At 37.3% G+C, this 15,443-nt stretch overlaps 1 protein-coding gene across 1 annotated transcript; it reads left to right on the forward strand.

The window, feature by feature from the left end:
• Positions 1-4,329: 4,329 nt before the first annotated feature.
• Positions 4,330-4,845, forward strand: LOC120014189 (protein FAR1-RELATED SEQUENCE 3-like). Its single transcript, XM_038866110.1, has one exon. It carries the CDS (start codon positions 4,330-4,332, stop codon positions 4,843-4,845), a length of 516 nt encoding a protein of 171 aa, XP_038722038.1.
• The last annotated feature ends 10,598 nt before the right edge of the window (positions 4,846-15,443 follow it).

Raw genomic sequence — 15,443 nt, forward strand, 5'->3', positions numbered from 1 at the left:
AGGTCGTGTTTCGGGCTAAGGAATATGCTAAGGGAGACAATTGCATCGTTAGGAGCATGAAGTTGTCATTGAGTGCCGCATTGTTAGCTCGTATGGCGTTGAAACATTAGGAAGAGTTTCGCATTTCATCTCTTAGGCTTGCCATTTTGGTCATCACATTGGCTATCAAGTCACAGCACTCTTCTGTCATGGTGGAACTGTGATTGCTATGGCCCCATAATGGGTGCCAAATTATAGAGGGTAGAATCTAGAAGCGAATATTTGTTACATCCCGAATGGTTGCAATTCTTGTGCTGTGAATTCTTATGAAGTAGACAGATAGTGTTGTGGTATGTTAGTAACGTGTGTTTGCGTGTTTAAGTTTAGAAGGTTGAACAAATTTCGAGGACGAAATTTTTGTTAAGTGGGGAAGGATGTAATATCCCGTATTTTTGGGACCCGTTAAAACGGATAAGTGTCCATAGTAGTATTATAATCCATTGAACCATGTATTCTAAAGGTTTTACTTTTGAAATTCTTTGGAAAAAAAATAAATAAATAAAGAGTTTATATTGTGTGAAAAATAAAATATACAAATATATATGGACATGGGAAATTTAGGAATTTGATTTTAAATAGAATGGTAAAAAGGTCAATTCCAACTTAACCCTCCTTGTCCATTATCTTCTTATTCTTCCTTATAACTCCCGAAACCCATTCTCTTCTTACTTCCGAAAAACCACTCTCTTCTTAGTCTCCCTTTTAACTCTAGAAAAACCCACTAAATTGGACTACAAAGAGCAGCCCCTGTTTTACTTGTTGGTAAGCACCTTCCTCTTATTTTTTTTCCCATGTTTTCCTCTATATTTGCTGCTCCATAGCTGGCTCAATCAGCTCCTTCGTGTCCACTGCAGATTTGCCAATTAAGAAGAGAATTTTGTGTGAAGTTTGGCTAATTCAAGCCACTAGGTTCGGGCACTTTGTAACCAGTTTTTATCTTTCATTCAAACTACCAAAAATCACTTGAAATAGCCTTTAATTGCTTAGGCAAGAGTCGATCACTCTTCGGCAACTTAAGGTAAAAACTTATATACGAGTGTTAAGTTAAAATAAAAATAGGGGTTTTATTAAATTGATACTAGGCTTGATAAATTAAGTCATATTACGTTAATTTTCATAGGGTTAGTTCATTGGATAATACTTGACCCGTGTTGCTTAAGCTTGTGAAGTGTGTCTACAAGAGGTAGGGAAACTTCTACCCGCCTTGATAATGCCTTCTATGCCTTGTATTAATTGTAGGGGAACTACCACCCTCTTTAATAATTCTTTGTATATCTTGAATTTAATCCTTGTAGGGAAAACTTCTACGCTCTTTAATAATTTCTTTTATGCCTTGTATTGAATCATTGTAGGAACCTCCTAAATTCTTTGATTCCTTGTTCCTACAATTGTTTGATTGTTGTCCATGGATAATTGTTGGCCTCTATTATTCTTTGTCTTCCTCCATGGACATGTTGTTGTGGCCTAAGCCATTGTTGTGGGCTTAGACCGTCTTGCATCCATCATGTTTGACTATAATTTTTTTTGTAACAAAGATATTGCATAAGTATTTTTATTCATATCAAATACTTTTAATGCATTAAAGAGGAAAATTGTCAATTTATTTAGACCCAATATTTTACATATTTTACACCCTTGTGGAGTTAAATGGATGAGGAGTTCGGGAGTGACGTCGGGGCTTCGGCCTGGACATTGTGCGACTCCTAGGAGGATCCCGAGTTTATTGGACCGCAAGATGGGATTTTAGAAAATTGTATTGTAAACTGTTTTGGGTACAACTTAGTTGTACTGTTGTTGTTAAAGTAAATTCTTGTAATGATATAAAAATTATATCATTGGTAAATGTTTTGAACTGTATTGTAATGTGGCATATATTGAGCCAAGTTTTGTGGACAATTGTTGGTTGTGTTGTTCTTGTATCGCATTGTTTGGTGTGGGGTGTACAACCCACTACCCGTTTAGGTGTCCGAATATCCTTGTTGTTTGGGAGTACACTTTCCTTAAATGGATCCTCCCTTGTGTGTGATTGTGACCTTACGTGTACTTGTATACACTTGGTCAATGAGTGCTTCGGCATTCGGTGTGCCTCAATTGTTCCACATGTTGTTTTAAATATATATAATATTTTAAATGTATATATATGTTGTAAATTGCATTCATTAATGCATATTGGATATTGTGTCTTGTAACCATTTATCTATATTCATTGTTGTTATGTGTCATGTTTACACTCTCTTGGCACTTTGAGCGTTGTAAATCTTTATAGGGGCCCGAATTTAGTACGGTTCCTTTTGGTATTGTATTTCTATACCTCGTTGTTTATCGTTTTATTTTTATTTCCCTACTGAGCCTTTCGCTCATGCCTTCTTTTCTTTCTTTTCCTTCCCCCCCCTCAGGTCAGGAAAATGTTCAGGATCGGCTGCCGGAGGTGTGACAGTGTGGTGTAGCCCGTGTTTACTAGATGTTTGTTTCCTTACCTTTAGTTAGGATTGTTAAACGTTTTAAATTGTTGAACTTTATGTATGACTCAGTCACCTTTGACTTGAGCTATTGTTTTGTTTCCGCTGTGATATTGACCACTGAGGTCTACCATTCTGATTAAGTGAGTTGTTTTGTTGGATCTGTTTGATGTGGACCGTTGAGGTCTTAATTATTATAGTAGTATTGAATTATGTTTCTGGAGGCTTAATGCCATTGGAGTCCTCTTTAGGACCATTGTTGTTGTTGTGCAGGTTGGCGTCATTATTCTATAATGTTGCTCCATGTCTGTCTAATTTGTATGTGTATTTTCCATATCTCACGACCCCACCCAAAACGGGGCGTGACAATATTTATATCATTGAGCCACCAGCAACCTTTGATCTGGACAGAGGAATCAGGGTGAGTTTTGAGCGCCGATGTGGTACCTGTCAAAGACACTCCGACGCTCAAGTTAGTACAATAATCGAAGGCCTTTAATGACAAGTAATCAAGCACGAAAGTGGCGGACAGAAGTAAATCCATAATATGACAAAATGATCAAGGTGTGAGCTATATCAAGGAGAAATTGTCAAAGAGAGCTTTTGATAGATAGTCAGAGAGAGAAAAAAGATCCTTGCCTCTGGTTGACTTCTGCTATTTATACCATGGTTTCCAGGACATGTGTCATTGTGAGGATTGTCCGATCTCTAGCAAGGTTACCATTAGGGACAAAAAGCTTTTTCCCTTGGATTTGCTCCAAGCTTCCTGATACTATCCTATGATGGGACGTAAGGCGGCTTCAGGTGTCAGAAGCCATCCCAGTTGTGTCGGAGGGAAGCTCGAGTATACCTTCCTATGTTAGAGATGGATTGAGTTGATCGTTCCTTCCTGAACATCCTTTAAACCTACAGAAATCAAGGGATCACAAGGCAAAACAACAGTAATTGTAGAGACATAAGGCGGTGTCATGATCGACTTCGACATTGAATCTAGGGTTTTCTACGGTTGAAGACACGGGTCTTCGACCAAGTTGTTCAGCCCGGCTTCGACTTGGGCCCCTATTGGGCCTTCGTGTTTATGGGTTAAGTTTGTGGATTATTCAAGTTGTAGGCTCCATTACTATGTTTATGCATCTTTTCTTCTTGATTTCATTCAGATTTTTAGTGTGGGATAATGTACACAGAGTTTGTAGAAGTTCCAATTCTTTTGCATTGTTTTAATGTAATGCATTGTTTATGATAACATGACCAGTAACAATACACATTTATTAAATAGATAAAGTTTCAATGTTACACTGTTTTATGCTTTCGTTTACATTGTTTGTAGATAAAGTTTTTAATTTGTCTGGTGAACAATATGATTGTTGCAGGGCAAGCATTTTGATTTGGTAAAGAAATGGAGAGGCATGATTAGGCATATCCAGTGTTAGATGGCTTGGAGATTGAGGGATCAAACATGTTTATAGACAATGATATATCAAGTTTAGATGAGAGTGTTCAAGGTTTAGGAGACATTGTTTTTGATGAATTAGAAGTTCCGATGATTGGGATGTTTTTTGAAGATGAGAATCTAATGTTTAAACACTACAAGAGATATGGGCAACATAGGGGATTTCATGTGAAATGAAGGACAGTTAATAAGGACATGGATGGGTTGGCTAAATATTTTACCTTTAGTTATGGCAGATCAGATAAATGCAGTACCCGGACCAACAACTTCGTAAACCATCGATCAAATTCGAAGAATGATTGTAAGGCCAAGCTTAGAGCCCGTTTATCTAATGAGGGTAAGTGAGAAATTACCAATTTTATTAATGAGTATAACCATGTGATGAGTCCATCGAATGCAAGGTATTTTAGTTGCAACTGTGTGATTGACCCTCATGTTAAAAGACAACTCAAGATAAATGATATAGCTGAGATTAGAGCGAATAAAATTCACAATGCTCAGGTGATTGGTGCTTGGGGGCATGAGAAATTATTGTTCTTGGAATGGGATACTAGAAATTTGCTTGCAAAAGCTAGACAAATGAGACTAGGTGAAGGAGATGCCAATGCAATTCATACTTATTTCATGAAGATGCTATCACAGAATGATGGTTTCTTCTCATTAATTGATTTGGATGAGAAAGGAAGGCTGAAAAATGTGTTATGGGCTGATCTAAGGAGTCGGGCAGCTTGTTGTGAATTTGGGAATGTAATTACGTTTGATACGACATATTTGACAAATAAATATGATATGCCATTCGCTCCCTTTGTTGGTGTCAATCACCATGGTCAGTCAATCTTACTTGGGTCTAGGCTAATTTCTAATGAAGACACATGGCTATTTCATATGGCTATTTAGGACATGGCTCGCATGTATGCATAATGTTTGGCCAGTTGGGATAATTACTAATTAAGATCGAGCAATGAAGAATGCAATTAAAGTGGTATTTCATGAAGCTAGGCATAGATTATGTTTGTGGCACATATTAAAGAAAGTGCCTAAGAAGCTTGGTTCATACAGGGAATATGTGGAAATTACCTATGCATTAGGGGAAGCTGTCTATGAATCGCAGAGTTCGTATGAGTTTGAAATGGGCTGGAAGTCTATGATTGATAAATTTCATTTGGCAGATAATGTTTGGTTGAAAACAATGTATGATCAGAGGGAAATGTGGGTTCCAATTTATGTGAAGAACTTCTTTTGGGCTAATATGTCAACCACTCAGAGAAGTGAGGGTGTCAATGTATTTTTTGACGGTTATGTAAACTCTACAACAACTCTTAGACAGTTTGTGGAGCAGTACAACAATGCATTGAGGGATAAAACAGAGAAGGAGAGTAAAGCTGATTTCAATTCATTTCACAAGCATCTCAAATGTGCAACTTCGTATGGAATGGAGAAACAAATTATGAATTTGTACACTGAAAACAAATTCAAAAAGTTTCAGAATGAGTTGACTGTGCTAATTTATTGTGGAATTAAATCTATGGTGAATAATGACAATTTGGCATATTTTAGTGTTGAAAAAGATGTGTTCTTTGGAGAGAAAGGAAGGAAAATAGTTGCATACAATGTGTGCTACTACATTTCTTCATCGTCGATTTTATGTACATGCTACAGGTTTGAGTTCAGGGCTATACTGTGCAGACATGCTATTTTAGTCTTGGTTCACAATGGTCATGATCTAATCCCAACGCATTACATTTTTAGGCGTTGGAGAACGGACATGAGGAGACCTCATTCCCGAGTTAAGCTATATTATGATGGCATGAGCATTACAGGAGAATAAGAATGGTATGAAAAATTGTGTAGCTTGTCTAAGATATTGACGAATTTGGCGGCTAACATTGAACATAATTTCAACTATGTTGCTCAATTGATTGAAGGTGCGATAAGTACTATATCTTCTACCCCTGTTCCCCTTGTTATTGGTTCGACAATGGCTGGTAGCTCAAATGATTTGGTGATTACAAGAGTTAAAGGACGTCCTCCATGTGTGAGGAAGAAAAGGATTTTCAAGTGGGTTGGTAGGAATAATAAAGGGACCAATGAAGTGCTTCCAGCATCAACTGGAACAAATGGGAGCATGGTAAGCTCATTTGACATTCTTACTGTCAATTAAATTTTCTCAATGTAATTTATAAATCATTAACCTTGTCTGTCTTATGTTTGTTCGATTTGTAGGAAGACACTCCGGCGAATGGGTCAAGCTTCATGTTTTTTTAGGGGATGTTGAATTTTATTTATGTATTATGTACTTCACATTGATTATTTTATATATCAATATTGTTGTGTGTGATTCAATTTCTTCTTTTCATTTTGTCATTTACATTGCTCCATCATGTCATTGAAAAGTAGGAAGATGGTTAATCTGGTAGTGGAAGGAGCCATCAAGAGCAGGTGTAAAATCAATGTAATGGTCCAATAATTGGACCAATGTTGAACTGGGTGTGTAATCAGCCAAGGAACAGAGGTTGGAAAACAATGCAATATGCATATAATGTAGGTGTGGATTCATCTGGGTGTGGATAAAGTCATCAGACCCAGGACTAAGAAACAATGCAATGGTCCAATAACGGGACCATTGCTGTTCTGGGTGTGTAAACAGTCAAGGAACCTAGGGTGGAACACAATGCAATGTGCATATCATGGAGGCATGGTTCATCTGGGTAAATTATAAAGTCATCAGATCCAGGACTAAGAAACAATGCAATGGTCCACTAATGGGACCAATGCTGAACTGGGTGTGTAATCAGCTAAGGAACATAGGTTGGAAAACAATGCAATGTGCATATCATGGAGGCATTGGTTCATCTGGGGTGGATCCAGTCACTAGACCCAGGACTAATAAACAATGCAATGGTCCACTAATGGGACCAATGCTGAATTGGGTGTGAAATCATCCAAGGAACACAGGTTTCAAAACAGTGTAATGATATATAAAGGAACCATGGTTCATCTGGGTTGCAAATATATCATAAAAAATGGTTATGAAACAATGCAATGACCTATGCTGGTGAGAAAGTGTTGGTTTTCCAAACTGTCAACAAAATCATCTCTAAAAGGGACCAATTCAGAATCAATGCATTGTATCAAAAATAACTTCTTTTCTGATCATTAATTTGTTCAATCAGAAAAATACATTGTTCCATCAGATTGGTTACAAAATGAGAACTGGTTCAGCCATTGTAGCACAAGAAATAGTTCAACAATAGTAGCAAAAATAATATATACAGTTGTTTGATTCATGAGCGAAGTTGTTGGCACTATCATCTTCATACACAGCATTTGTCATTGAGAAGCAAGTGAATAACGTGTGCCCTATACCTTAGAATATCTTCCTCTGTTAAAGACTTGGGGATAGGTTTCTTGGTGAAGATGCACTCCATTATGTGCATCACAATGATGCCACAATCCACACTATTTCACCATAAAACCAGTTATTTAATTGATTTAGAGGATAAATAATATTGGAAATATTAAGAGTATAATTTTGAAAAACTAACGATATTACTGGTTGTTGGGGTACGTCCTTCACTGTTGAGGGGGATACTGCTGGGTTTGATGCACCCCCGCTAGGAAATACTAAATCGTAGTACCTAATCTGTTAAGTAAAATTAAATAATTAGGTTAATCAAAAACCAACAATAAAATAAACAATAAAACCAACAAAATTAAACAATGTCAAGCCCAAAAAAACTTATGATTCAGGAACAATGCAAATAAGTGAAAAGTGGGGACACAAGCCCATAGTGTCATGAAATATCTCAAAAAACCTTTCTATAAAACAATGCAAATCATACTCATGTGGGGCCACTAGAGATGGATATGAAATCACTAAAAAAACCTACCCATACAAACAAATCATAGCAGATAAAAAGAGTCCAAGGACAAATGGGTTTGAATAATAGTTCAAAGAAATTCAAGTTAGAGTACCAATTCGTATGCATCTTCTGAGCATGGATCTCTCTCGTTTCTTCGTGAGGCAATAAAAAATTGTAATGATTCCAACTTCGCTCTTCAATATCAAGGACAAGTAATGTCCAATGATTTACAACTGCATGCGATCCCTTAGTATGAAGTGGAAATAGTATCTTCTTGTGATCCTTTAATTCACTAAGTAATTTGTCTGTCAACTGGACCTTTACAAGGTCATTATTGTTTGTTCTGATGTAGGCCTATGTATAATAAAATGCACTGTTATTTAAATTGTTTTAATGCAGAAATAATTCAGATATTATAGTGCTCACCAGACAAGAGCTTGTTAATGCCAAGCAACGCGCAACCTGTTCACCACCTGGCAATTTATGCGCCCCTTATGCCCTTTTCAACAACTCTGAAAATGTGTCAATAATCTAAAATTATGAATGAGATATGTCATCATAATAGACCAACTAAACTAAGTCAAAAGATGAATGCAATTCACAAAAAAATTGGATTACGGATAAGGTCACTTACATTGTTTGATGCCATACCAATCCCAACCGAGGATAATAGGTCAAAGAACCTAATTACATTCTCCCCCTCCCCAAACCGTATAATTGAGCAGGAAGGGCAGAAGGTGTCAGTTGAATGAATAAACAAAGCTCAAACAAACAAACAATGCAATGTACTAATCAAATAAATTTCCTCACCCCTCCTTTGAAATTTCTAATAGCTTATCAAACTTGTCTGTATCCTCATTTGTCAATAATTTAATGGCTGGAAGAGGGGGTTTCTTCATTTTTTTTCATGACATTGTTGCTTGGTACGAAATCATCTACATATTTACCTTTATCAGTCCTACCCTCTTTCGATTATTCTTTGCTTTGTACTCAAAGTCTGAAATTATCAATAGTCTTCTTGATCGTGTCTTCACATTTGTTATCATAAATCTTGTCCTCACCTTATTCTTCGAAGCCCTTTCTTTAGTGTTGCTCTTTGGAGGGGGGACTTGGAGTGGTTGGTTGACCTCTTTCGTTGAGATGCTGAACAAGAACCAGGTTCACATCTCTTAGTCATTGCAAGGTCACTGCCATTTCTTCAATTTTTGTTTTTTTTTCCTCGTTCTCATTTTTCAACTTCCCATTTTCAACTGCTGAACTATACAAGCGAAGGATAACATCCTTCAAAACTTCTTCCTTCTCGTCCAAAGTTAAATTCAATGCCTCCAAATATGCTTTTAAACTACTACAATATGCACAAGCATCTTGATGTATTATCGTAGTTGGTTCAGGAACTGTAGTTGTGTCAATCTCTCAGAAACAATGCAACTATTGTAAACCTGCTCATTCACATCTCTATCTGCCACCTCCTCTTCTTCTGAATGCCCTTCTTCTGCATCTTCATCATCTTCCACTTCCTCTAAATCCCCCTTCTTCTGCATCATCTTCCACTTCATCATCTTCTATTTCATCATCACTTTGTTCATTACTACTAGAGCTGAGTTCCTAATGTGATTCTTCAATGATTAGTGTTTCCTTATTAGTATGGACTAGTTCTGCTGGTAAGACCTTAGATTGAAAAGCAATTTAAGCTCATTACATTGATTCCAGAAACAGTGTAAAACAACATTTTCAAATTAGAAACATAAATGTTTACCTGGTCAGCTATTAATTTGATGATGTTATGCAGCTTGAAGTCCCTTGGAAACTTCCTGAGGTCCCACTTTAGGAACCTTGGGAACAATCCAACATCAATTGGATCGAAGATAGTCGTGTGCTCGCAGTACCGATACTACAGATATGTGAACAAAGTGGTTAAATTGAACACATACAATTCTAATTACATTATAAATGTAAAGGAAATTGAATTTATTACCGATATAAGGGTAACAAAACCGTTAACTTTTTCAGGAGCATTGGCATATTTTCTAATTGATTCCATCAAGTAACTAGCAATCAATTTCGACCAATTGAAGTTCATAATGTTTTCAAGATCTTCAATGTATAGGATGAATCCCCATAAGAGTCCATCTGAGGAAGTGGAGAAGAATAGTGTCAAACACAAGTAAAGCAATAACAACCTAGCAACATCCTGCGCGTTCACTTCACTTTTACCATCTACTGCTTTATATATTGCACACTTTAAAGTTTTTGCTTTGATAATTTTTACTTCCTTTGCGAAATTTGTTCTGACAAACTCTGAATCACTAAGTTTCCCCTGTTTAACAACCACTATTTCAACATCTCCCGTTAGTACCCCAAATATAAGTTCAACGTCATTTGCAATTACGAGCAACTTCTTCCTCCCCAGCATGAATCCTCCTCTGTTGTTGTCATAGGTATGGATTATATCACAGATTATATTGTCATTCTTCCAAGTCTTTACCTCTGGAGTTCTTTCCACCCATTGCTTGAATAAATTCTAACAGGGTGTCTTTTTAAACCACATTTTATGCTCCCTCCGCAACTCCAAATTCTTCAGTATCGATGCTATGTACTGAAGCAGGTAGTCTTTTGTCATTTCAATTTGCTTGGGATGCAAATAAGATTGTGATTACCATGGTTCTCTATTGTTAATCAATGCAACTGGTTGTGTAATCACAACAAAGCAATGAACAAAGAACCCTGCAAAAAGAATCAATGTTATGCACATAACAGTGGTGCGAAGCTCAGATTTGTGTGGAAATCTCATAAAAAATGTTCACAAATAAACAATGCAAAGCTTGTAAATTAGGAGGGCCAAGCTCCGATATTTATATAGCCTGTAAAAGAAGCTACACAAATTACAATGCAAATCACATAAATATTATGCCAAGCTAAGATCAGTGTGCAATCTCACAATAACCATTCCAAATAAACAATGCAAATCACAAAATTGTTATGCCAAGCTCATAAATTCCAACCCATACAAACAATGCAAAGCATACATTAGTAGGGCCAAGCTCAGATGGGTATGCAATGAGTAAAAGAACCCACCCAAAAAAACAATACAATCTCTAAGAAAACCCACCCATACAAAACATTGCAAATCACACAAATGTGGGGCCAAGCTCAGCTGGGTCTATAGGGAGTAAAAGATCCTACCAATAGGAAACAATGCAAATCAAACAAATGTTATGCAAAGCTCAAATAGGTATGCAAAGTAGACATTAGTGGGGCCAATCAAAGAAACAAACAATGCAATCTCTAAGAAAACCCACCCATACACATATGGGGCCAACCTCAGCTGGGTCTACACGAAGTAAAAGATCCTACCAAAAGGAAACAATACAAATCAACAAATGTTATGCCAAGCTCATATAGGTATAAAATATCACGAAAACATGGGCAAATAAACGATGTAATCTCACAAAGGCATGCCCAATTCTATCGGTAATTGAACCGTAGAAACAAAACCAACCTTGCTTCAGCCGAAAACAACGCAATCTCCAAAGTAACACAAAAATTCAAAATAAACACTAATACGAACACATAATCTTGATAATTTCTTCTTCTTACGTTGATTTTCAGCTGAGACAACAGCTACAATAAAAAAATCAGCTCAATAATCCCCATGACCATTATCGCTGAGAAAGGACTACAAATATACCAACGTATTATCCGACGAGAACACGTCACCTTGAAATTTGTTGCTTAGTTACACTGATTTGCACCTGAAACAGAAAACCGCATGAGGAAATGGGTTTTGTGGTTACGTTTTCAATGCAAGAAGTAGGTGTGGGGGCTTTAAATGCTCTTCGATTTCCAAGAAACCTTTTAAATTGAATTTTTCAAATTAGGCACGTTGGCTTGCTGACTATGCACACTACGTAGACTTGGGCATACTTGGATCCATATTAGTTGGGACATTTAACAGATCCGTTACTTATATCTAAGATTGCTAGAATTTACATGATTTGGTGGCAAGTTGGCTACGGAATTCCATAATCGCATGTTTGGTCATTAGCGGTTCTTGATTTGGGTCGTCTGATGACTATGGATAGGTTTCGATCATGCGATGACATATTTTCCTTTGGTACATTTTTATGTGGTTCGTTTGATGTTTTTTGGGTGGGCTTACATCCTGCGGTTGTGGTGTTTTTATCAGGTTGAAGTTGTCCCATTGTTGGAGTTTTTTATTGCGTTTATCGTGTTCTTGGAGCAAGTTTTCTAGGTGTCTGCTTCTCTTCGGAGCGGACCTTCTAGAGCTCCAGCTTGCGTCTGCGGTACATGTATCTCATTCTCGGCTCACGAAGGGCTGGATCTTTCAGTTGTCGTTTGATGTGCCAAATATATACATACATTTGTGCATCCTTTACACATAAGTTTATCCCATTTTGAGTTGATTAGGAGTTGATATTGCCTAAGAAAGCTATATTTGCATATTGTAGGTGTAAAGGCAAGAAAGAGAAGAAAAGAGTGCAAAATGAAGATTTGGACTCATGAAGCGATTTTCGATCGATCGGAGCCATTCCCGATCGATCGGACCTACCAAAATACCCAAAAACTCGAGACAGATTGCATTTCTGATCGATCGGACTTACTATTAACAGCATGCGCAGTTTCGTAAAAAAGTTCTGAATTCACGTGTTTTTGAGCCAAAACGACCCCAACTTGTTTGGGAAATGACGTAAAAGTTTGGGGAAGTATAAAAGGGCATAAATAAGGTTTTGGGGTGTTCTTGGAGCTGGAATTCATTCTCTACCTTGGAGGCCACCATTGGAGCTTGGAGAAAAAGAGGGTTCACAAGGGGGTTTTCTCTCTCCTCTTTTATCTTAGTTTTTATAGTTGATTTCCATTGCTTGATGATGTATCTTGATTCTATGATTGGCTAGATTTCTTTACTAAGGTCTTAATGTAACCAAACCTTGAAGATTCAATAAACTTGGTTTCCTTATTTCTTGATTTCTCTCTCTTATTGATTGTCTATGGGTGTGCTTAATGCTTTTGGATGCTTGATCACCATCTAAATGATTTGTTGCCTAGATTGAGACCAAAAGGAGATTTCTAGGGTTTGTCTCAAGTCATAGATGACATAGGGTGCATGAACCATAGAAATATAGGGGCGTGACCTATGCAATCTCTAAATGGTTAATCCATAAATCTTAATGGATCTTTGTCTTTTGAATTCGATTGTTAGACATAACAGGGATTAGAGATAGAGATACTTCCGGTGTGACTAGACATAGAGCATTGGATATGTTAAGGAGACCGATTGTCATTATTGAGAGAGGAATTAGGTATTAAGGGACCAAGGGAGTTGAATTGGATAGGTGAGGTGAAATTAAGTACCCTAGTGCTTCCCATCTTTGATTACATTTGTGATTACTTAATTGCTCTTTTGTTCTTTGTTTTAGTTTAGTTAAAAAAAACCAACCACTCATCCTTTTCGCCCAATTTACATAGTTGTTGCTTGTTTGACATTGATTTTAATTGCCAACATATCCTCATGTGAACGATAATTTACTCATCATTTTATTACTTGTGCGATTTGTGCGCTTACAAATATTTCACAAGAAGTTTTTGGAGCCAATTCTTTTTTTGTGTCAAATTAGTTTTTCAATTGTGCTAATTGGTTTTTAATTTTTCTACAAAAATTCTTTCTCTTGTATGATCCTGGGAAGGCGTACTCTTAATTCAAAATTGATTGATATTGATTTGGAAATTGAGAGGACACTTCGCAATCTTAGGCAGGAGCATACTAATAATATCAAGCAAGGAGGAATGTTGGTGAGCCCAGGTAGGGGCATGAATGTGAATAAAGCAATGGTAATAGTGGAGGTGCTAATGGAAGAAATGGTGGTGAAGAGGTTGAAAACCCTCCTAGACAATTTGATCCTCGCTCTCTTGAGGATTGTGCTAGGCCTACTTGGAATACATCTCCTTCAAGCATCCGCTATCCTCCTATCAATGCTACTAATTTTGAGATCAAGCCGGCTATCATCAACATTATCTTTAACTCGGTGAATTTTTATGGTCTTCCTAATAAAGAGCCCAATGTCCATCTTCGCTCTTTCTTGCATGTGTGCACTACTTTTGGGATTAACGGAGCTTCTAAGGATGCTATCTTGTTGAGGTTATCCCATTTTCTTTGAGGGACAAGGCTAAGGGATGGTTGATGTCCTTGCCTCCCAATTCTATCACCTCTTGGGATGAGATGGCGGAGCAATTCTTGACGTGAATTCTTTCCTCTGGCCAAGGCGGTGAAAATTAGGGCGAATAGCATGTCCTTTGCTCAAAAAGATCTTGAATCATTTTATAAGGCTTAGGAGCGCTTTAAAGACATTATTAGAAGTTGTCCAAACCACGGACTTTCAGAATGGGTGGTATATCAAACCTTCTATAAAAGTTTGAGTATGCATACTAAAGAGACTATTGATGCAGCCGTGGGAGGTTCATTCATGACGAAGAATCAAGAGGAGACTCGGGAATTACTTGAAAAAGTGGCCAGGACCACTAACTCTTGGTCCTCAATGAGAGAGAATCCTAAGCAGGAGGGAAGTTTTAGAGATGGTAAGGTTATGTCTACCTTGGCTATTATGGCAAAGAAGATTGATGCATTGACACTAAATCAAGCTCAAGGGGTACATGCTATGCAAAACACACCTTCCTACATATCTTGTGATTATTGTTGTGGACGTCATCCTACGGGGGTAATTTCAATCAACCCCGTAATGATCCTTATTCCAGCTTCTACAATCCAGGGTTTAGGAATCACCCCAACTTCTTTTGGAGCAATACTCAAAATGTTCAAAATCCTCAACATCTAGTGCAGCTCCAAGAGAAGGAAAGGGATATTGATGAGATGTTCTCAAAGCTTGCTAGAGGCCTAGATACACTTACAACTCATATCTCCCAATTTATGATAAGGACGGAGTAATACATGAGCAAAACCGATGCTACTCTACAAGCTCAAGCAAAGTTGATGCAAAACTATGGAGCTTCCATCCAGAATCTTGAGGTACAAATGGGACAAATAGCTAACACTTTGTCATATTGAGAAAGAGGTACTGTCGCAACCGGGGTCACGACGCGGACCGGCGTTGGAGGATGAAAAATGTTTAGAGTCGCCACCAATTGATTTAAGGTGCAATTGGACACCGTAAAGACCTGCGAACCAGAGAAAAAGGTACGAGGATCGATTGAGTGTGGGGAAGGTGTTAGGCACCCCACAACTTCCGTTTGAAAACGGTTACCCTAATTAATTTCATGGCTATCTTATGGATACTTGCTCTTTGCAAGATATAATTGTTAAAGTTTGAATTATTACTTTCAACACACTTATCAACTTATGATAGTGTTTATTTGGAGACCCACTACCAATTTTTGGTAGATTTAATTTAAAACACCAACTTATGGTGTTAATGATAAAATGTCCTACCAACTTTTGGTAGGTTTAATTTTAAACACCTAACTTATGGTGTTAATGATAAAATGTCCTACCAATCTTTTGGTAGGTTTAATTTTAAGCACCAACTTATGGTGTTAATGATAAAATGTCCTACCAACTTTTGGTATGTTTAATTTTAGATACCAACTTATGGTTTATTTAAT

Source organism: Tripterygium wilfordii, chromosome 14, assembly GCF_013401445.1.
Source record: "Tripterygium wilfordii isolate XIE 37 chromosome 14, ASM1340144v1, whole genome shotgun sequence".
Lineage (NCBI taxonomy): Eukaryota > Viridiplantae > Streptophyta > Magnoliopsida > Celastrales > Celastraceae > Tripterygium > Tripterygium wilfordii.

What these genes read in the sequence shown, in the direction of transcription:
- LOC120014189 (XM_038866110.1), top strand. Translation starts at nt 4,330, where the DNA reads ATGAGTCCATCGAATGCAAGGTATTTTAGTTGCAACTGTGTGATTGAC.